General features: G+C 41.2%; 3 protein-coding genes across 12 annotated transcripts in view; all 3 read right to left on the bottom strand.

Annotated features, from left to right (window-relative positions):
- The window catches only part of SSBP1 (single stranded DNA binding protein 1), a 55,475-nt gene that overhangs the window by 21,086 nt on the left and 12,977 nt on the right, over positions 1–21,412 (bottom strand). For 4 of the 10 annotated variants that reach the window (XM_070618001.1, XM_070617999.1, XM_070618006.1 and 1 more), the window contains one exon: positions 18,052–18,200. The exons of 1 other annotated variant lie outside the window; for it this stretch is intronic. Coding sequence is in view for 2 of the 9 variants with exons in the window: in XM_070617999.1 (XP_070474100.1) it covers positions 18,139–18,200 (62 nt within the window). In the remaining 7 variants the exon portion in view is untranslated. Of the gene's footprint in view, positions 1–18,051; positions 18,421–21,412 lie in introns of those variants that run through there. 5 more of the 10 variants (XM_070618002.1, XM_070618007.1, XM_070618009.1 and 2 more) reach the window with 2 other exon arrangements.
- On the bottom strand, positions 5,034–6,465 carry TAS2R4 (taste 2 receptor member 4). Its single transcript, XM_008511391.2, has one exon. It carries the CDS (start codon positions 6,463–6,465, stop codon positions 5,545–5,547), a length of 921 nt encoding a protein of 306 aa, XP_008509613.2. The 3' UTR covers positions 5,034–5,544.
- TAS2R3 (taste 2 receptor member 3) lies at positions 10,720–14,007 on the bottom strand. Its single transcript, XM_070617994.1, has one exon. It carries the CDS (start codon positions 11,888–11,890, stop codon positions 10,865–10,867), a length of 1,026 nt encoding a protein of 341 aa, XP_070474095.1. The 5' UTR covers positions 11,891–14,007; the 3' UTR covers positions 10,720–10,864.

The raw sequence follows: 21,412 nt of genomic DNA, 5'->3' as shown, positions 1-21,412 counted from the left end.
CCCTGGGACCAGCTCAACACAAACATGTTTATGGTAGGCTGAATTCTAAAATGGCCCCCAAGATTCCCACCCCGTGGTGGACACACCCTGAATAATCCTTGATCAGAGCTGGGACTGTGAATAAGATAGGATGTCACTTCTGTGATTAGGTTACATTATATGGCAAAGATGAAGGGCTTTTGCAGATGTAATTAAGTCCCAAATCAGTCAAGTTTGAGTTCATCAAAAAGGAGATTATCTTGGGTGGGCTGGACTTAATCACTCAAAGTCTTGGAAGAGGGACTGAGCCCTCCTGCTGGCCTTGAAGAATCCAGTTGCCACATTGTGAGACAGCCACACGGTGCGAAATTGCAAGAGGCCTCTAGATGCTGGTACTGGCCCCCATCTGACAGCCAGCAAGAAAAGGGGGACCTCAGTCCTACGACTGCAATGAACTGAATTCTGCTAATAACCAGTGAGCTGGAAGAGCACCCTGAGCTCCAGAAAGGATGCAGCCCAGCCAACATCTTGATTGCACCTTGTGAGACCCTGCTCAGAGGGCCCAGTTAGGCTGTACCCAGACTCTTGATCCACAGAAACTGTGACATAACAAATGTGTGTCATTTTAAGCTGCTAAGTTTGTGTTGCTACACAGAAAACAGAAAAACAATACAATATTCAAACCAGGCTAGAAAGAGAAATTTGCTTAGAAAGAAGGAGAGAGGTGAGGCGAGATTCTTAGGGAGGTAGCATGGGTGTGGAGGAAAGAGTTCTGTACCAGAGGTTAGGAGCCCCAGAGTCTGGGCCCAGCACTACATCAGGTGCTCTGTGAAGATGCAGGCAAACCACTGCCCTCTCTGGGCCTCAATTGCTCTACTAATAATACAATGGGATTGTAGGACTAGATTTACAGAGTGCTTATTACGTGCCAGGCAGTGTACCACGCACAGGAACACAGCGGGGAGCAACGCACAGCCCTTGCTGCCAGGGAGCATACATTCTACATCATCTCTACCCAACTACAAGACCTGGCACCTGAAAACTCCAGCTGCAGCAGTGTAGAGGGAGAGGAGAAGGTCACAGTCTGCCACTGGCCAGAAAACCCGAATGAGGCATGAACCTCTCCAAGAGCAGGGTTTCTGTGGAGACTTTCTGATAGCAGACATAACTGCCCCTCTTTCCCACCCTGCCCTACTCTAGGTCCTGGGCAGTGGAACTCCATACAGAACATGGTAGCCAACTGATGCATATTCAGAAAGCCTAGTCTGGCCTCAAAAAGAAAAAAGAATTGCCAGAAATATAAAGCTGGTCTCTGGACAGACAACTTTACTACTGGCATTAAGAAAGGCTAAACCACATAGGGAATTGAGATATTAGTTAGTTCCAATAAGAAAAATGCTTGCCTAAAAAGTGTTTAGCAATTAACGCACAGGTTCATCTTTTATTTTAACACATGTTATTTCAAAATTATAGTTATTTTCTACTTCCTTTTATTAGGGGAGACATAGTTAGTGTATTGGCAAAGAAAATTAGATTACCTGCAGCAATTTAGAAAAACATGATACTTTCCATGCAAAACATGAAAATTCAGTTTAGACTTCCAGAGTTTATTAAAATAATGCACTTTGCATTGCTTAGAGAGCAGTAGCTCTGATTTCTATTGTTTCTCATGTTACTCTCTTATTTTATTTCAAAATCAAGGAAGAAATGAGAAGAAAAACTGAGAACAAAAACCTAATTAATCTTACACTAAATTCATTTTACTGCTGGCAGTTATCTAGAGCCAGGGCTGACTAGGTCTTTCTCCCATGTCGTGGCCTCTAGGATCTCCAAGAATTGTCCACCTTCCACAGAATTCTCCAAGTCGAATTGCTCATGACCATTATGATAGAATGGACAGAAGTATAGGCAGCGGTGAGTGTCTTAGAGACGAAACAGTGATGAACTCAGAGAGGGAAGAGTTGGAGATGAGAGGAGAGAGCCTAACCAAGGCATAAAAAGCCACGTAAAGGAGGAAGAAGTAACTAAGGGATTTAAGTAGCTAAGGTATTTCGGTTTCAAAGACTCGGGTCTGACACTTTCACCCCAAAAATGCCCTCCCTCAACCAAGTTGCAGACCAAGTATAGCTACGTCCCTTATTCTACATCTGACATATCTCAGTGACTCAAACATTTTGTTTTCCTGTACACAGGCAGCCTTTTTCAATGCTTCCCAGAACTGTGCCTGCATTACTACAAGATGGCACCCTTCTGTAGCAGCTGTTAACCTGAGCAAACTAATTTTTCTCTTAAAGCGCTGTATGAGTCCAGAAATTCAGAAATTGAGCAGATTAAGCACATTGTTAACAAGCATGTGTAACAGGAACAAAAATTATAAATGTGCATATATTCATAGTTTTTGTGGCTTCTTTCCCCACCACCTTATGAAGGGGTGGGGTTCTTGCTCACTGGGTCGGTACCGCCTCTTGGGGACTGGAATTCAGGTATTTGGAGGGAGGAGGAAGTGCCCAACTATGTCCTCCATGGCCTGCAGGCAGCAAGGATCACAGTCTTTGAGGAAGAACATGACAAGCTTCAGCAGCATTGCTGGAGTAGAAAAGGTGAATGGAGTGAGGGGACTTGGCAGATGAAAGCAGGAGCTATTTCTGTCTGCCTCCATGAGTACAAAAATTTGGGAGGAGAGAGACGTACAACAGACAAAATTTGGGAGACCCTCTAGGAAGCAGGGCTTAATTCCCCCTCCCTTGACAGTGAGTGGACTTAGAGACTTACTTCTAAACAAGAGAGTCTGGAAAAGGAAACAGAGTAAATGGACAGTGGAGGCACCTGGGAGACACTGCCTTAACCAAACAATCACAGTTAACACAATGAGTGATAAGTCATGAAGATATCATGTACCCCTCATGTGACATGATGAGAAGGGCATTTCACCTCTGTTGTACTCTTCCCCAAAGGCCCATAACCTCGGTCTAACTATGAGAAAAACATCAGACAAACCCAGACTGAGGGACATTTTACAAAATGCCTGAACAGTAATCTTTAAAACTGTCAAGGTCATGAAAAAGAAGGAAAGATTGAAAAACATCACAGATCAGAAGAGACAAAGAATACTCGAGAACTAAAAGCAATGTGATATTCTAGATTGGATCCTGGAGAGAAAAAGAACAGGAGTGGGGAAAACTGGTAAAATCTGAATAAAGTCCGTAGCTTAGTTAAAGTTACTGTATCTATGCTAGTTTCTCAGTTTTAACAAATGTACCATGTTACGTGAGATATTAACATCAGGAAAACTGAGTGAGGGAAATATGAGAACTCTCTACTCCCTTTGCAAATTTTCTGTAAAATAAAGTAAAATAAAAAATTAAAACTTTAGTTTTGAAAAGGTATATAAAACTCAGTTACATAAGGCTGTCTGTATAAAAATTATGTTTTTAACAATTTGAGAATTGTGTTTTTCCAGAGGAGAATGTGGTTTTCCCATAATATTACAAGATCACACTAAGAGTCAAGCAACAGAGATGGCAGACAAGGCTTTCTGGATAGCTGCCCATCCAAAGCAAAGTACTCAAGGGTCCATGCTAGCACCAGCCCTCAACAGGACACAGACATCACGACTGGCTCCCTGGAAGGGGAATTTATAAATGGGGCACTGTGGCCATTCATAGAAAGTTAATGTGCTTCCAAGTCAGGCTTTGCTTTTGCCTCCCAACTCAACCAGTTAGTGGTTGTGTCCTCAGATAACTCATTTAACTTCTCAGATCTTCAGGTTCCTCTTTGTAAAAATTATGATAATAACGTTTACCTCACAGGGCTATTGTGATGATAAAAGGACATATGAAATTATTTAGCCTGTACTTAGAAAATAGTATTAGCTAATTAATGTTATTTTTCTTTCCTTCCTGGGTGATTTCTCTCCATAATCACTCATTTCAATAAAGTAGGAAAGTTTCTAAAATCTGCTATTATTCACAGTAGGCAAATCTAGGATGAATTGAGTTACTGCTTCTAAAGAAAGGTGATCAGCTCTGTACGATTCCAGAATTTCTGGAAAGCAAGAATAAAGATGGGAGACTGATTATCCCAGGCCTTTAAAAACACACACAGAAGTCAAAGATATAGAGGGATAGGTGGGACTGAAAGAGAGAGATTTTCTGAGTAATATCAATATATTTACTTCTTCTTAAGATACCTGGATTCAGATTATCATTATACAGTCACTGTCCCAACTATGAAAGCAGAAAAATTGAGACAAATAATTTCCCTTTATTTAAAATAGGTCAGAAATGTTATCAAACAAGTCAAGTATGTACCTGTATGTACACACCTCATTTGCAAGCAAGCTGTGCACCCACTGAGTCAGTGACCCAGGGCCTCTTGCTCCTTCCTACTGACACAGAGTTACAGTGAGGCCTTTTCCCAGACCATATATACCCCACCGCTATAATCCAGAGAACAATCCAGCTGTTCTGACACAATGTTACTACTGGTGCTCCCACAGAAGACTGAGTCCACACCCACCCCACTCAACTCAGGGAGGATGGTGTGCAGTCTGTGCCCCTTCTGCTGCTGTTGTCCTTACAATATTCCATCTTCAGATTCCTGCTCCTCTCTAGCCATAGTCCTACTGCCCCAGCTCAAAAATAACAAACAAACAAACAGAATTCACCTGGAGAATTGGGCAGTGCCAGTACAACTCAATGCATAAGTTTATAAATAGATGACATAAATTCACCAAAAGTGTGACGCTACCGGTCCAGTGACACCTCTTGGCTGTCCACCAAATTCCATATCAGATGATGAGGTACAATCTTTTACAAAGTTGCACTTAGACTGTGTTAATTTTACTATTTGGCACTTGCTTTTGACCTTAGGCTAGTTCCCTGGATTTTAAGATCCTTGAAGCCATCCTGGATTGGGTTTCTTTAACACTAATCACTTCCCTCCAACCAACAACTCTGGCCCTTCCCATCTTTCCAGGACAAACCTAGAAATTCAATCCTATAGTTTCTTGGTAGTAATAGCTCAGTAACTATCACCCAGCAAGTTGAGCACCCTTTTTCTGTACATCTGCCACAGTGTATACCTATTTCCTTTCAACTTTCTCTTCCCTCCCTCTTCTCTGCGAAACTTTTTTTCCTTTTCTTTTTGTGCTCTCTTGCTGTGCTTTAAGGATGTCTAGTGACTCCCAATGACCATTTACCCATTTGCTGAGCCCCTACCTAGGACTTCTCAGCTAAATTTAATGATATGAACCATAATGTCTTGCTTAATTTGGGGGAACTTCCCATTATATTTCAGTAGTCAATTAAACAACGTGATCTCTATTATCCAGGGGTGCAACACCCATGCAAAATACAAGGCAAGCAATGCCTCAAACAAGTTCCTTTGAGAAAGTGCCTAATTTTAAAATATTAGCAGAAAAAGAAATTGGAGAATGAACTGAAATACAGGTGCTCAGAGGCCTGGAAAGTCAGATCAGCAATTACAGAAATGAAAGCCTCAGACCACTGGGAAAAGTACTAATAGAGAAAATCTTGCTGCCAAACCATAAGGTGACTCCAGCCACTATTTACTACTGAAATTCCACCATTTGTTGAAACAAAGAATCTTCTTTGCTTTTGTTTTCAGTTTACGATGTGTGAGAATAATAAGAACAGAATGTCCTGGAGGGTATAAGGTGGAAACAATCACACAAATGGATCTGGCTCCTAAATTCATCCCTACAGAAGAAGGGACATAATGGAGTAGGGCAGCAACTGAATATGGAATGTAGAGGATGAGGAAACAGATCATCAGCTTCATTGCACCCACATGAGCTTCAGTCTGGGGATTCCAAAAGCCAGTGGCATTTCTCTGCATCTTCTGTATATGTCTCCTCAAGGAATTTATTAACAAGGAAGCAGACGTCACATTAATCATGAACTGGAGAAATGAGCTCGAGACCAAAGAGGTCACCAAAAACAAGATGCCCTCATTGATGTTAAATACTGTGCTGTTTCTCCCAGTCACAAATTCAGGGACGGGTGATGTCTGTCTGAGCAAAACATACAGGAGAGTGGTGAAGGCAGAAATCAGCACACAGGCCAGCTGTAGCCTGGGGATCATTGGGGAGAGATTTCGTTTCAGCAGGAGAAACATGGAGTGTTGGAAGTTAGTAATCTTCACACAGTACAAGGCATTGAGCAAGGTTACAGACCAGAGACTATTAGAGTCCAAAAATATCCAACACAACAGGAAAAAAGTGGATAAGTAGACTGACCTTTCAACTTTCAGAGAGTTGATGTAGACATTATTCAGTAGAAGAATTCCCAGCATAAGAAATCTGGTGATGCCCAAGCTGAACAGGATCCTATCAGAAGAGGAGATTCTGTGGCTTTTGACCCAAGTCTTATAATTGACTACTGCAATAAACAGGTTCACAATGAGTCCTACACAGGTCAAAATTACTGAGACAATAACAGAACAGATAAAAAATATCCGAAGCATCTTTACTCATTGAGCATTCAGTAGCTGTGGTGCTGATGCTGGGAGCAGGAGAAATACTGAAATATACTAGTAGGCACCATACCCAGCCAGGAAGGACATTTCCTTTTTAATTTTCCCCAGTGTGGCAAATGAGCTATTAGTGAGCTAAGAGCCAGCTGCTTTTACTGAGATGCAAATTTCCAAGGATTGCATTACTATTTCTACATTCATATCCACTTTCCTTAGAAATGCCTAATTTAAACAGCCTAGGTGAACCTGGGAGTCCACTCCTTCAAGAGAAAGAGAGCTGGATGGAGGAGTTACGGCAGGCTCCAAGGACTTCTAATCCAAATGATAGTGTGCCAGTACAGCATTGTTTCTGTCACTCTTTCACAGGGAATGCAACTTTTCTTCATAGCAACCCCAGAATATGGTGGGGATTTCCATGCCTCATTCCTACCCACTCCCCCTCCATCCACACATCCACGGATTACCCGAATCCAACTTCTCTATCCCCTCTGTTGATGTTGCAGCCATTTTCTCCATCTGTCGTTCTGGTCATGCCAATGTTACTCTTTCATCTCTTAGCACCTACAGTGATTTACTGTTATCTAATAAATCAAGTTCAAGGACCTCACACTTCCTTGAGAAAGCCTTTTTCAATTAATTCCACCCTTTCATGATGATTTCTTTACTTTGCATTCCCTCACCAGCAATATATATGGATTTGTGCCATAATCATTTGCTGTGATCTGCTTTTGCTTGGAAAAGAAATGTCAGCCCTTTCATGAGTTTCCTTTATAGATTTGCATTTATGCTTAGATCACACATGGCTATTTCCTCTTAGGCATTTAACTGTCAATCAAACTACTCTGGTACCAGATACACAGTAATGCTTTAGTTACAGTTCTGTGTAACTTCTTGCAGAATATGAACAGATAACATTGACTTTCCTTTCCACTTATCCCAAGTCAAGAAAATCACAAACACAACTTAAGATCCTCTAGATAGCCCTGTTCATCAATAGTTGGGGAAAATTGTGAGTATTGTATAAGACAAAAAGTGCTGGTAAGCACTGAAACTGAGAAGTGTTGGAATGTAATTTGGGGGATTTTTTTGGTTTTGTTGTTTGTTTTTTCATTTATAATGCTCCTGGACCCAAACTACAGTTCAATCTCATTAAGTGTCAGAATCTGTGAACTTGGTCCAAGAAGTCAGAGAGCGCTAAAAATGAGAAGTAGTACTGTGAGACATAGAACATAGGGGCCCCTGATGGAAACTTGGAAGGTCTCATGGGCATCTGTCATGATTTGCTGTTAATTCATGTGTTAAAGTCCCCAGCAGTACACCAAAGAATAGATGTGTTTGGAGGAGACATGTGACCTTGGGAACAAGCTTTAAGCATATAATTGGACTCTAAATGCAGGGACAATTCTCATCCCCATACTTTGACCCAAGGTGCCTGGTCATAGTAGGTGAAAGCATGCTCTGGTCCCTTATCCATGAAACAACTAGACTGAAGAGTCCTAAGGCATTTAGCAATTAAAATTAATTCATTGAAAGCTAAACAAAACAAACAAGATGGCCCCTTTGGGTTTCTCAAAACTTGGACTGAAGCATTAGGTAATTCTTCCCCATGCCCTGGGACCCAGTGGGGAGCTGGCAGATGAGGTATTCCCCCCGGTGGATTTAGAAAACCATATCTTCTCCAAAATTGCTGAACTTCCCATCACTGCGCCTTTAGCAACAGGTGAGACTCTTTTTCCACTCAGATCCATGTCCCCACTCCCACCCCTAACTTTGATTAATGGCAGTCCACACATGGCTGAAGTCACATAAAAAGTCTGAGATTTTCCAAGAGTTGCCTCCAAACTTCTCTGAAATAGGAATCAAGAGGGGGTGGGGATGCCACACCTATGAATGTGATTTCACTTACTTTCAGGGAAGGTAACTGCTCTCAGCCAATGGGACTAAAACAGACTCCCACTCAGGAAATGCTACATTTTCCACCCACACTCTGGGTTCCAGTAGAATGACCAGCAGTGGTAACTTTAGTATGTTCACTGCACCATAGCTAAATCTGTTAGGTCGGGGTAGGATTTAATGGAGCCACGGTGGAAAGAGAAGGGAGGGATCCTTCAGAAGATAGCCAAAGGGACCAAGAACCATACAACAGCCAAGCCAAAATCTCTAGGAAAATTGTTATGTTCAATTAAGAGAAGAAATCCCCACACCTAAAGCAGAAGGCAGAATCAGGAACTCAGGCAAGGGCTGAAGAACCAGAAGGTCAGAGCTAGGAAGAGAAGTTGTCCAAGTGACAGAATGTAGGAACAAGTGTTCAAAAGTGGGTGAGGATGAATTCAAGAGCAGGGGTCAGGGTTAACAAAGTAGATGCCAATTGAGACAGCATGGATTTCCATAGTTAAACTGCCCTGTGCTGAAAAGAAGCACAAGTTTTTATTAATTACAAAAGTACCCATGCAGATTCCTTATATTTTACTAAATTATAAATGAATATTAAATCATTCTTTTAAGTTTCAACAGATATCTTTTTTTGTTTGTTTGTTTGTTTTGTTTTTTTGGGGGGGTAAGATTAGCCCTCAGCTAACTACTGCCAGTCCTCCTCTATTTGCTGAGGAAGCCTGGGTCTGAGCTAACATCCGTGCCCATCTTCCTCTAGTTTATACGTGGGACGCCTACCACAGCATGGCTGCCAAGCAGTGCCATGTCCGCACCCGGGATCCGAACCAGCGAACCCCGGGCTGCCGAGAAGCGGAACGTGCGAACTTAACCGCTGCGCCACCGGGCCGGCCCCTCAACAGATATCTTTTTGAAAGAGAATTTTAACTTATGTCAGAATCAGGAATTTTCCTAGAAGCTTCAAAAACAAGGATCAATCTGAAAGCAAACAATGCAGACCAAAAGATATTTTATTCCTTTAATTTTAGAAATGAATATATAAATCCCAGAACAATTCTAAAATTAATTTCTGGTTACATATGACCAAATTCCAAGTAACGTAGTGATCCTTCATGCTATGTCAAAATATAACCCCTTTCACAAAACAAACAATAATAATAATAGTAACATTTATTGGTTGGTTACTCTATGTGAAACTCTAAGCATTTTTCATGTGCTAATTCACTCATTCCTTCCAACAGCCCTATTAACAAAATACTATTATTATTCCCATTTTAAAAATCAGGAAAATAAAATAAAGAGAGGTTGAGAAACTTCCCCAAGTTCACCCAGTTCATAAGGGCTGGAGTCAGGGTTTGCACCCAGGCTATCTGGCTTCAGGGTCCACATTTTCAGCCACAAAACTCTACACCTGAGAGCCCCATTAGTGACAGAAATCCAGATTCAGAATTTCTATGTGTCCTAACTGAATATGTTCACAAGTTTGAGAATTCTTCATGATCTTAAGCAATAATATTCTCACTGACTTGTCACCACTGTTCAGTGATAGGAAGTAAATCAACACCCATGTAATTTTTTTAAAATAAACTTATAAAAACTGCTTAAATTATTTTTTTTATAAAACTCTGAGATTTTAAAGGCAGATATGCATCTTGGTTACTTAAAAAAAAAACACTTGGACTTCTGGCCAATCTGAAAAACTAAAAATTACTTGAAAATTTGCTTCAGCAAAATGACAAAGAATTTAAGAACTATTGAAATTGAGGTAAAATGACTTAACCACAGACTGGATTGGAACCTAGTTCTATCAAAGGGTCTTGATTTTCACTCCGCTGCTCTTGTCATTACACAGTAGATTTGTGGAAACTGCTGTCTTGTGGGAATTGCTGTTGCTGTGCAATTCACTGTCAGTTACAACAATATCTTCACCTATTATACAATATGCTGTGCTAAAATGTTGGCACACCTTGTCTCACGAATCTCTAAAACCCTGTGAGGTCAATGTCATAGTTCGCATTTCAAAACGAGGGAAGAGAGAAGCAGACAGATAATTTAAGTAATTCACCTAAGGCCACAAGTCTTGGAAAATGGACAGAACCAGAATTCAAACCCAAGACTGTGGAATTGCAATGCTTTTGCTCTTTCCCTCAAGTCCCCTACACTGTTTTATTTACATCAGCTTATCACTGTCAGTAAAAACTTTAGTGTAAAGGTAGTAATCAGCTCATTATGTCAAGCTGATAGTTATTAAAATATAACTCCATGTCTATATAGTATCAGTCCTTATTAAATTGACATTTTCCAAAGACTGTTTCACCCTCTCTGAAACAACCAGAGAAAGACAAGTCATGTGAAGTGTCCTCAGGTGGGACAGGGCAAAACAGTATTGTCTCTCTCCTACTGATATTACAGAACTGGTGCCCCGGAGGGTAAGGAAGAGCCCTGTAGTCTTGAGCCAGGCCGAAGGACTCCCAGGCTCCCTCCTGTGCCTTCTGCAGCTCTATGGGGAAAAGGAGCCCTTGGATCCAGACTTCAGATGACCAGGCTTACACCAGAGCATCTCCACAAACATCTGCTTCAGCTTGCTGTTTCCCAGAATGAGAATAAATGAGTGGCCAGCAGGATAAAACATTGTAATTATTTCTCCAATCATCTTAACCATCTTAGTTCCTGGTAGGAAATCACTGGCTGTTGTAATTATAAAGGCAAGAAAGTAAAGTAGGAAGAGAAAGAGGAAGGAGAGGATGATTTTGATGGCCCTCTTGTGAGCTTCAGTGCTTAGATTTCCGGCACTGGTACCATTTTGCTGCATCTGCCACATGTGCCTTCCCAGGGAGAGGATGAGCAGAAAGTAGGAGGCCAGAGACACAATTAACGGAGGGAGGTTCCACAGAGTCCAAAGAACATGGATCAATCCATATTCATTTCTCTTTTTAAAGTGCTCAGTCACATTCCTTGTGCCATTGATTCCACGGAAAACAGAATAAATCTTAAATCCATGGGTCAGAGACACGGCACTGCCACATGATAAGAGCAGCGCACCCAAGAGCATCCATATGACGACTCTGGAAACTCTCCACTTGAGCCAGAGGAATGTAGGGTGGGAGAAACTGGCAATTTTCAGGCAGTAGAGGACACTGAGACAGGTGGCAAGCCAAATACTCAGATGGTTTGTAAATGTCCAGGAAACATAAATAATTTGCATTACTATCCTTTCCTCACGTACTTTGGAAGAGAACACCATTAAAACACCATCAACCAAGAGAACCCACAGCAGAACGATCCTGGAGAGAGCCAGGTTAGTGATGATGAAGTCAGACAAAGAGATTCTCTTGTTCTTGAACCAGCTGCTGCCATTGACCAACTCTATAAAACCATTCCCCAGCATTCCCAGAAGGAACTGAGTGGCAGATAGAACCAGAAACACCCACTCAGTGAGTCCCAACATATCAGCTATTAGGCAGACCTGATCTTTCTTCTTTCTTTTGATGTACAATCTCCTTGCTGATTTGAAGTTTCTCTCCATGAATCTGTCACATCTACCTGTTGTTTCACTGTACTGTCTCTTGTCTCTGCCCAATTTAGTCTGTTGTAGAGCACAGTTTAGTGACCCCTCTCTGGCTCTCTCAGGTTAGTCTGTCCTCTTCACAGATGACATGGATTGTCAGATTCCATCTAGGATCTAAACTCAGCAGCTCTTTGCTAAAATGCAAATATAATAGTGTCCAGTGTCACACAGGGAAGGAAGAGATTTGAGTCATAAAGAAGATGGAGGATTTGGACTCAGTTTCAAAGGGAGTAGGGTTCTGAGCCACCCGGAACAGAAAGGTGTGTCACTAGAACAGTCACACAGAATAACTCAGAAGAGTGACAAGTCTCATTCCTCAGGAATGAACTCAGGGACACAAACAGAAAGGGGGGAAGTCTACCAAAAGGCACTATCAAAGTCACCCCGGAGGAAGGTTGAGTGTCACTGGTCTTAGATTAGAATTAAAAGGTATGCCCCTTAAAGTAAGCCTTACATGAGGGGCTCCAGGTTCTTCCCTAGTGAGCCATATCATATCAGTCAATTCTTAACTACCTGAATATTTGAATAACAATAATGAAGTATAGCATATAAACTTCAAAATATGGATTTTTCAGAGTGCATGGCCACTGTATTGATATGCCAATAGAAGTTCAGGCTAACAGAAATCACACACAGACACCATCTGTCAACCAAAGAAGGCTAATTTATCTAAAACAATGCCTTACAAATTTTGACCATGACCAACAGCAATACTTTTTATAGTTTTATATATATTACTACATATACAAGAACATATACATGTATATATACATCACAATCTAAATATATGTAGATAATATATACATATTATAAGGGGAACACAAAGGTTTCACAAAACCATATTTCCCCTTTTTACATGTGTGGCACTCTAAAATTTTCTCTCTGTTCCATTTCTTTCAATGCTGCTTGCGTGTCAGAAACTTGACTTTACAACCTGCTAATGAGTTGCAATAGAAACTGTTTGGAAACACTGATGTGAAGGATGGAGCGAGAAATCAATGCCATTAAGATACAAAGCAGAGAGTTCAGCAATATTATCCAATAACAGACAGAGGGATATGCTTTTAGATCCTCTCAAAAGAATCTCACAAGAGTGCAGGTGATAAATCTGAATGAATGATATATAATCTCTTCTGGATACATGCCAAGGAGCCACTCACCTGAGCCAGGTGAACCTCATCCATCTTGGCATTATGTGGTGTACAATATGATTACAGAGCACTACAGAATATACTTGGGCATAAACACAGTCCTCCTTAATCACCCTCAGCTTTCTCAGGCTAACTTAACCTGACCCAAATGCTTCCTGAACTCTGCTATGGAATTAGAATAAGGCCAGCTCCCAGCTGCATCTGGGAGTCCTATAACAGGACCTTAGACCAGTTGTAGGGCTGACCCTGCAACCTACCACCAACCCTGTTCAGTGTTTTTCTCATGGCTTCCGTTCTATAGATTCAGATTTTTGTTCTTGTAACAACTTTTACATCCCCTCATAAGAAGAAATACACTAATAAGATTCCTCTACCTATGTATTAGAATTATCCAATGAGGAGAAAGTTTAGAATACACAACATATCAGAATGTATTTCACATACCATTTCATGTTTGATCATACTTTTTTTACTAGCCCTATTACTTTTACCCCCTCCAAAACTAGAACTTGTACCATTTTATAAGTTGTTGTTGAGTAATTTAGGATTGACTGTAATTTTTCTTTCTCATGTTTGAGTCTTTCCCAGGACAGTGTGTTTCCATGTATACCACTTTAGCTGGTAATCAGAGTTCAATTTCCCAAATGACTTTGTTGGATTATCATTGCCCTTATTCCATCAGGTACCACTGATGTGAATTATGTGGCCATAGTTATACCATTGCCACTTCTTAACATAAATACTAAAACTATCATACTATAACTAATATCATAGCATTAGTAATGGCTGCTTCCAAAATGGATGTTGACCATTGTCCACCAAACCAACCACATATATTCCAAGGCCAACTCTATAAAGCCTGCAGCTTTAAACATGGTCTGTTGGAGGGCTAAATACCAGAGCCGTGGTATTGGATCCATGGATCTTTCCTCCCGAGCTGCAGGCATCTAGAAAGACTACTGAGAGATCACATTCTTGCTCTCAATCATTCTTTTGAGTGAAAGACCAAAGTAAGTGTAACAGTCAGAGCCTTGGCAGGAAACCATTGGCAAAAATGGTTAATTCTAGAAGAATTTTAAAAAAGGATTATTTACAAAAGTGTGGACAGAGTATAGGGAAATTATAAAAAGTGCAGTACCTCAGGGCTAGGAACAGTGGGGCACCATACCACCATAACACTGAGAGAGAGCACGCTGTGTGGAGGGGACCTCCTGACAGTAGCTGAGATTTTTCAGTTGGGAGAGCCTAAAGACCGTGGGCCGAAAGAACAAACCTCAAAACACAGGTCAGCAGACTAACAAGTCATTCCAATATTATCTTCTACCCTTCATTATTCTGGCACTTTCTCCACAGGGACTTAGACATCATGGTCCAGGTCTTCACAACATTCCTGCTTCTGATACTAATCTGCATGACAGCTGTGCTGATCAACATCAGCAGTTCACTCAGACTGACATCAAGACAAGTCATAGATAATATCCATTTATATCCACCAAGGTTTACTAATCTGAAGAATACAGAAGGAAATCAGCACAGTCAGGCATACACAGCAGAGAGATCAGCAATATATACAAAGGTAAGTGGATGCAGGCTTCCAAGTCCCTTAAAATCCCTACCTGGGGAATGCACAATGGCAAATAACAAGTCTGACTAAGTCAGCATTTTGTCCTGAAGGCCTACCCTCAAACCGTACATTGATATATATATTCTGCACATGGCCAATCTGGATGAGGTGCATCTTACCAATCTTGCTCTTATACTGTATACAGGCCCACTACCCAGCACTGTAGAGCATGGTCCACTCAGAGTGAACAAGGGCCTCTTTTATTACCTTCAGTTCCATCCCCCCAAACTGATAAAACTTTGTTTGACAAAAACAGAACAAGTGTCTGGTACCTAGATGTTTTCAATATCATGCTTCTAAGCCAATAGCACAAGCTACAGGCCCTATCTTGTCATAATGTTACCCAAAAATGTCCATCCAGTATTTTCCTACCAGACACCGTGGGGAGAGACATTCCTCCAGTGGTCTCTTGTACTCCTGAACATCTTGCTGAGTGTGCTAAGTATGCAAGGCCCTGACCCTCTACACCTGTACCAATTTAGACTTCCTTCACCAGTGCATAGGAGTTTCCATTGGTCTACAACATCCTCTCTCACACTTTGTTCTATCAAATATGTTGAAACATGCCAGTGTGGAGGGATTAAAATAAAATTTCATTGCAGTTTCTGGGTTGCATTTCCTTAATTATTAATGGGGTCGACCATTTTTCATGTATCAATGGATCATTTATATTTTCATCTCTGTGAAATGCCTCTGTGTCTTTGCTCATTTTCCTACTAAGCTGCTGTTTTTTAATGCTTTGTAGGCCTTTATATATTCTAGATTGTATTTCAGTTATATTATTGCAAATATCTTCCTTCCCAGTTTAAGACTTGTCATTTTGCTTTGTTTTTTTAAAGATTTTATTTTTCCTTTTTCTCCCCAAAGCCCCAAAATTGTGTATTTTTACTTGTCGGTCCCTCCAGCTGCAGCACGTGGAATGCTGCCTCAGCATGGCCTGATGAGCAGTGCCATGTCCAGGCCCAGGACTTCAACCAGTGAAACCCCAGGCCGCCAAAGCGGAGCACATGAACTTAACTACTCGGCCACGGGGCCGGCCCCGTCATTTTGCTTTCTTTATGGTGACTTTTGATAAACATAGGCTATTTTTTGTTAACTTTATTAGTATTTTCTATATTTACATTTTTGTTTAAATAAAAAGCTTCCATGCCCTAAATCATAGACGTTGTCCTGTATCTCCTTCCAAAATTTTTAAAGTTTTGCCTTTCATAAATGTCTTTAACCAAGAGTTGATTTTTGCATAAGGCTTAAGGTAGAGATCCAATTTCATTTCTTTCTGTATGAATGACTTTTCCTAGAATCATTTATTGAATAATCTACACTTTATTCACTCATCTGTAATGTCACTTTTACCAAATAGCATTTCCATATATGCATGGTCAGTTTCTGGGTTTTCTATTCTACATCACTGTTCTATTTGTTTATTCCTACATCCACAATACATTTCATTTATCACTATAGCTTTATATCTTTTAAAAACAAGCTTTGCCAACTGGCAGAGCAAGTCCCCATTTTATTGTTCTACTTCAGGGTTATGTTGTCTGTTCTTCGACCTTTGCTTATCAATACATCTTTAGAATCAACTTGTCCAGTTCCCCCAAAAGACTCCTGGGAATTCTTATTTGTTTTGATCTGTAACATCAATGTGAGGAGGGTTGACATCTTTACATTATTGATGCTTCCAATAAATAAACATGGTGTACCAATGTGTTTAGTCTTCCTTTAAGGTATTTCAATAAAGTTTCATGTCCTCCAGAGAGACCAAACACTTGGAAACTTCTTTCATTTTCTGATGCTCTAGTATACGGCATTTGTGTGTGTGTGTTTGAAGAAGATTGGCCCTTAGCTAACATCTGTAGCCAATTTTCCTCTTTTTGCTCAAGGATGATTGGTCCTGAGCTAATATCTATACCAATCTTCCTTGATTTTTCATGTGGGATGCTGCCACAAGGTGGCTTGACGAGTGATGCCAAGTCCGCACTGGGATCCAAACCTGCAAACTCTGGGCCACAGAAGCAGAGTGGGAGAACTTAACCACTACACCGCTGGGCCAGCCCCATATGGCATCTTCTTAAAGTTACATTTTCTTTCCTGTTGTTTGCAATTGACTTTTGTACACTGACCATATTTCCAGCAATGCTCAATTATTCATCTATAGATTCTTTTGTTTTCTATGTGATCATAGCATTTGTAACTTTGCTGCTTCTTTTCTGATCTTAATACTTTTTCTTTTCTTTCCTAATTAAGCTTGCTAGAGCCTCAGCACAAGTAGGTTGAAGAGAAGGGGTGATAAGACATCTTTGCCTTATTTCTGTTTTAAGAGAAATGCTCTACTTTCAAGAATGTTTGTGGCACACCTTTGACACCTAACCTTTGTTTTTATTTCCAAACTACAATGTCAAGATTAGCACTCGTTATTAGGGAAACTCCTTTTTTCAGTGTGTTGCCTACATACTGTTCTAGTTTCAGCTCCTAGTTTAACACTCGTCACTGGGAGATGTCGTTTTCTTCCTGCACGTCCAATGCTATGCGCTGAACTGTGTCCCCTCAAAATGCACATGTTGAAGCCCTAATCCCCAATATGACTGTATTTCAAGAGATAACTACAGTTAAATGAAGTCATAAGGGTGGGGTCCTGATATGACAGGATTAGTATTCTTCTAAAAAGATACACCAGAAAGCTCACTCTGTCAGCACACACAAAGAGGTCATGTGAGCACGCAACGAAAAGATGGCCACTTACAAACCAGGAACATTGGCCTCACCAGAAACCAACCACGTTGGCACCTTGATCTTGGACTTGAACCTCCAGAATGGTGAGAAAATAAATGCCTGTTGTTTAAGCTACCCAGTCTGAGGTATTTTGTTATGGCAGCCTGAGCCAAGACACCAATAATGCAATAAAAACTACGTTGTCCTTAGGATCTGGTCATTTTGCAGTAGGAAGCCTCCTCACTCCAGATTATCTAGTCTGCTGTAGTGCCAGGGGAAGCGTAAGGGCAATACTGCTGTTCTCATCCTAAGTGCTCCTTTGTCTAATATGATGCTGTTAATTAAGGGTCCTCATAACTATGTGATGAAAAAGTGTGCTTATATTCACTCTTTTTAAGGCTAATTGCTAAGGTTTGGGGTACATTTTATGTCCCAGTCCCCTCCCCAATTTAAAATGAGACATACATTAAAAGCCTGAAGCACTATGGGAGCAGAGATAAGATTTTACTCCTGCTTGTGGTGGAAGGTCATATAAGAGAAAGGATGAATAACGAGTTGATCATGTGTACCAAGATAAAGGTAAGAATGTGTGAATTAGTAAGGATTAGGTTTAAATGCAAAGTACAAATAAGTGTCTTAAACAAGGTAGAGATTTATTTGTGTTTCTCAAAGAATTCCAGAGGCAGATTGTCAGGACAGGTATGGTGGTTCCACGGTCATCACAGATCCCAGCTTCTTCTGATTTCCATCCTGAAAATCATCTCATGGTCCAAGATAGCTACTGGAGATTCAGCCATCACATCCACATTTCAGACAAGAAAAAACCAGATGAGGATCTGGAGAAGCACAAAGGATGAGCCTCCCAACACAGTTAGATCTTTGAAGGAACTTTCCTGGAAGCACCACCAAACGACTTCTGCTTACAACCCCTTAGTTGCAAAGGAGAATAGGAATGCAGTATTTTGGCTGTTCACACTGTCACCTCCAGTAAGATACTGATTCTGTAAATGTAAAAGGGGTAATGGATATTGTGTGGTGTACTAACCACATTTCTTATTTTCTGTATTTTATGATGCTTTGACATCTAGGGGCCTTGTAGACCCTGGGAGGGACTGCCCACCTCCCAAGTTTAGCTAATTCCTAGCAACAGTAAATGACTTACCCAGGAACATGCCTTTGAAATGCAAACCAACCCAATCCTGAGTCTATACCCTGCGTTAGCCTCCTTTTATCAGGCTCCTGCAGTCCAGGACACTATTCCTCTGCCCAAAATCACCCTAGGGCCAGGTACCTGACAACTAGACACCACCCCTATAGTCCAGAGCCTCCTGAAAATTATTCAAACTCTCCAATCCTAAACTTGCTCAGTTTGTCTATCCTGTCTCATCTGTTCTTTCCCCATGAAAACCAGAATAAAAGCTCTGGCCCATGTTTTCCCTCAGCTCCCTCTGCCTCCTGACCTACCCTGGTGCTTCCCTGTGTGGTGGTGCATGGTGTGGTGTGGTCCTGCATGGTGTGGCGTGTGACCCCGTCCTGAGAACTGTAAGTAATACTCTTCCTTCAAAGGCAGCTGTCTCCATGTCTGACATCTTACCATACCTGAATAAAAGAAATCCCAGGTACATCATAAAACAGGCAGGCAACTGGAAATCTTTCCCACAATATGGTTTTCCACAACAGAAAGTGGGAATCCTGGCAACATTTGAAAGTTATCTCACAAAATCTGCTTACAACGTTTTGGCAGAAGAAAAAAAGTCACTCAATTTCTCTTCTGAGTTCTAGATTCATTAATTATTGCCCTGCCAAACAGAAGCTAGAAAGTCTACAATTAAACTATGTTCAAAACCAAACTCATTGTGTTTCCTCTTCTCAAATCGCTCCCACAGCCGTGTTCCTTAGTCTCAGAAACAAAGTGTCACTATCCACACAGCTGCCCAAGCAGGAGCTTCAGAATCCTCTTTTAACTGCCTTTTCTCTGACTACCCAAACCCACCCTATCACCACTAGATCCTGGGCAGGAGCTATGTGTTCTTCTTTTCAGTACCCCTAACCCAGAGCCTAGCACAGGATCTGGCACACAATTGGTGCCCAATGAATGAATCAATGTGAATCCGAAATGCCCCTCATGTCACCTCTCATCTCCACTATACTAACCTTTTCAGGCTTGTTCAGTAGCTTCCTAACTGCCTCCAGACTGTTCCCCTTCTAATCCTTCACCTGTCTTTGCTGTTCTAAAGCACAATTCTGATGAGATGTCCCTGTTTTAAAACGTTCTTGAGCTCCCCATTGCCAAAGTCATCTTCCAGCTTTCAAGGCCCTTTACAATCTAGCTCTAACCCACTTTTCACATTTTATCTTTCACTGCTTCATACACCTTTAACTTTCTGAACCTTTGCTCATGCTGTTTTCTCTGCTGAAAACTAACCGAACTATTCTCTGCTGTGCCCCACAGGACTTTATTTCTACCTTGACTAGAGTGCTCCTCACACCGTATCACACTGAGCTGCACAGGTTCCTGCTTATCCTCCCGCGCAAACCCCATCATCCTAAACTGTGAGCTCCTTCAATGCAGGAGTCGGTGATATTCATCCCTATATCCTGGGCTGTATGGGTGTGTGGCACATAGCAGGTGCCCAACTGACTTTTGTGTTTAAAAAGATGCCCAGATTGCGGCTGGCCCCGTGGCCGAGTGGTTAAGTTCCCGTTCCACTTTGGCAGCCCAGGGTTTCACCACTTTGGATCCTGGGCATGGACATGGCACTGTGCAACAGGCCATGCTGAGGCAGCATCCTACACTGCACAACCAAGAATATACAACTATGTACTGGGTGGCTTTGAGAATAAGAAAAGAAAAAATGATTGGCAACAGATGTCAGCTCAGGTACCAATCTTAAAAAGAAAAACAAAAGATGCCCAGATTAATTGTAAATACCCATGGAAGACTAAAAACAAACCCAAAAAAACACTACCAAAGTGGAATATGTGCTCAATAATCCATGGACGTTAGTAACAACAACAAAAAAAGTGAAGTACAATAAACTAATCTAAAGGTGACATGCTCTCACAAGGATCCCGTGAGACTTGGTGAGATGCACATGGTAACCGAAAAAGTGACATGCCTTGTTTAAAATAACCACAACTCCACAACTAGAAAGACCCACAACTAAAATATACAACTATGTACTGGAGGGATACAGGGAGAGAAAGCAGAATAAAAAAAAAGAAGATTAGCAACAGTTGTTAGCTCAGGTGTCAATCTTTAAAAGAAAAAAATAAAAAATAACCACAACAGTAACGACAGCCAATATGCATTAACCACTTTGGTCATGAAAACCCTATCAATAGCAGCAGAGCATTGTCTGATGCAGCACAGGAAGGAGGGAACACAAAGACCAGGCAGGGCTCTGCTCTGCTGTACGCAGGGTCACTAGAAGTTAGAATCAACTCAAGGGCACTAACAAATTGAGCCCTTGATTCAGATACTCTGTGCTAAGGAAGCTACATGTATTATTTTTTTGTGCTCTTCATAGCTGGTCTATAAAGTAGGCACTACTACTACCCCGTTTCACTTATAGGAAACCAAAACAACAAAAATCCAAGGCAGGGGAAATTAAGAAAGTCACCAGAGGTCACTGGCTAGTGAGTGAAGCAAGGATTCAAATCCAGGCTGTCTGACTGCACAGACTAAACTCTGAACTATCATGATGGACCATCTTTCTTCCAAATGACAGGTGGGGCAGAAAGACTAAAAAATGTCAAGAGGTACACCTGTATGGAAAAACAAGACCCTAGGGTCAAAGCATGGCAGAGAGCGAATGGATGAGGAGTAGAGAGAAAAAGAGAAGTTTCATTAATTGTGGCTGCATGATTCCATTAGCCTAAAAAGCTACACACCATCCTATCACAGACAGTGAGAGGGAACTTCAATGCCAATGACACTTGCCAAAAGTTGCGTCCTCTAGAAGGTCAGCCTGACAAATTCTTGAACAATCT

This window comes from Equus przewalskii, chromosome 4 (genome assembly GCF_037783145.1).
Source record: "Equus przewalskii isolate Varuska chromosome 4, EquPr2, whole genome shotgun sequence".
Taxonomy (NCBI): domain Eukaryota; kingdom Metazoa; phylum Chordata; class Mammalia; order Perissodactyla; family Equidae; genus Equus; species Equus przewalskii.
Note: the sequence above shows the minus strand (reverse complement) of the source record. Positions and strands in the feature narration are given on the sequence as shown.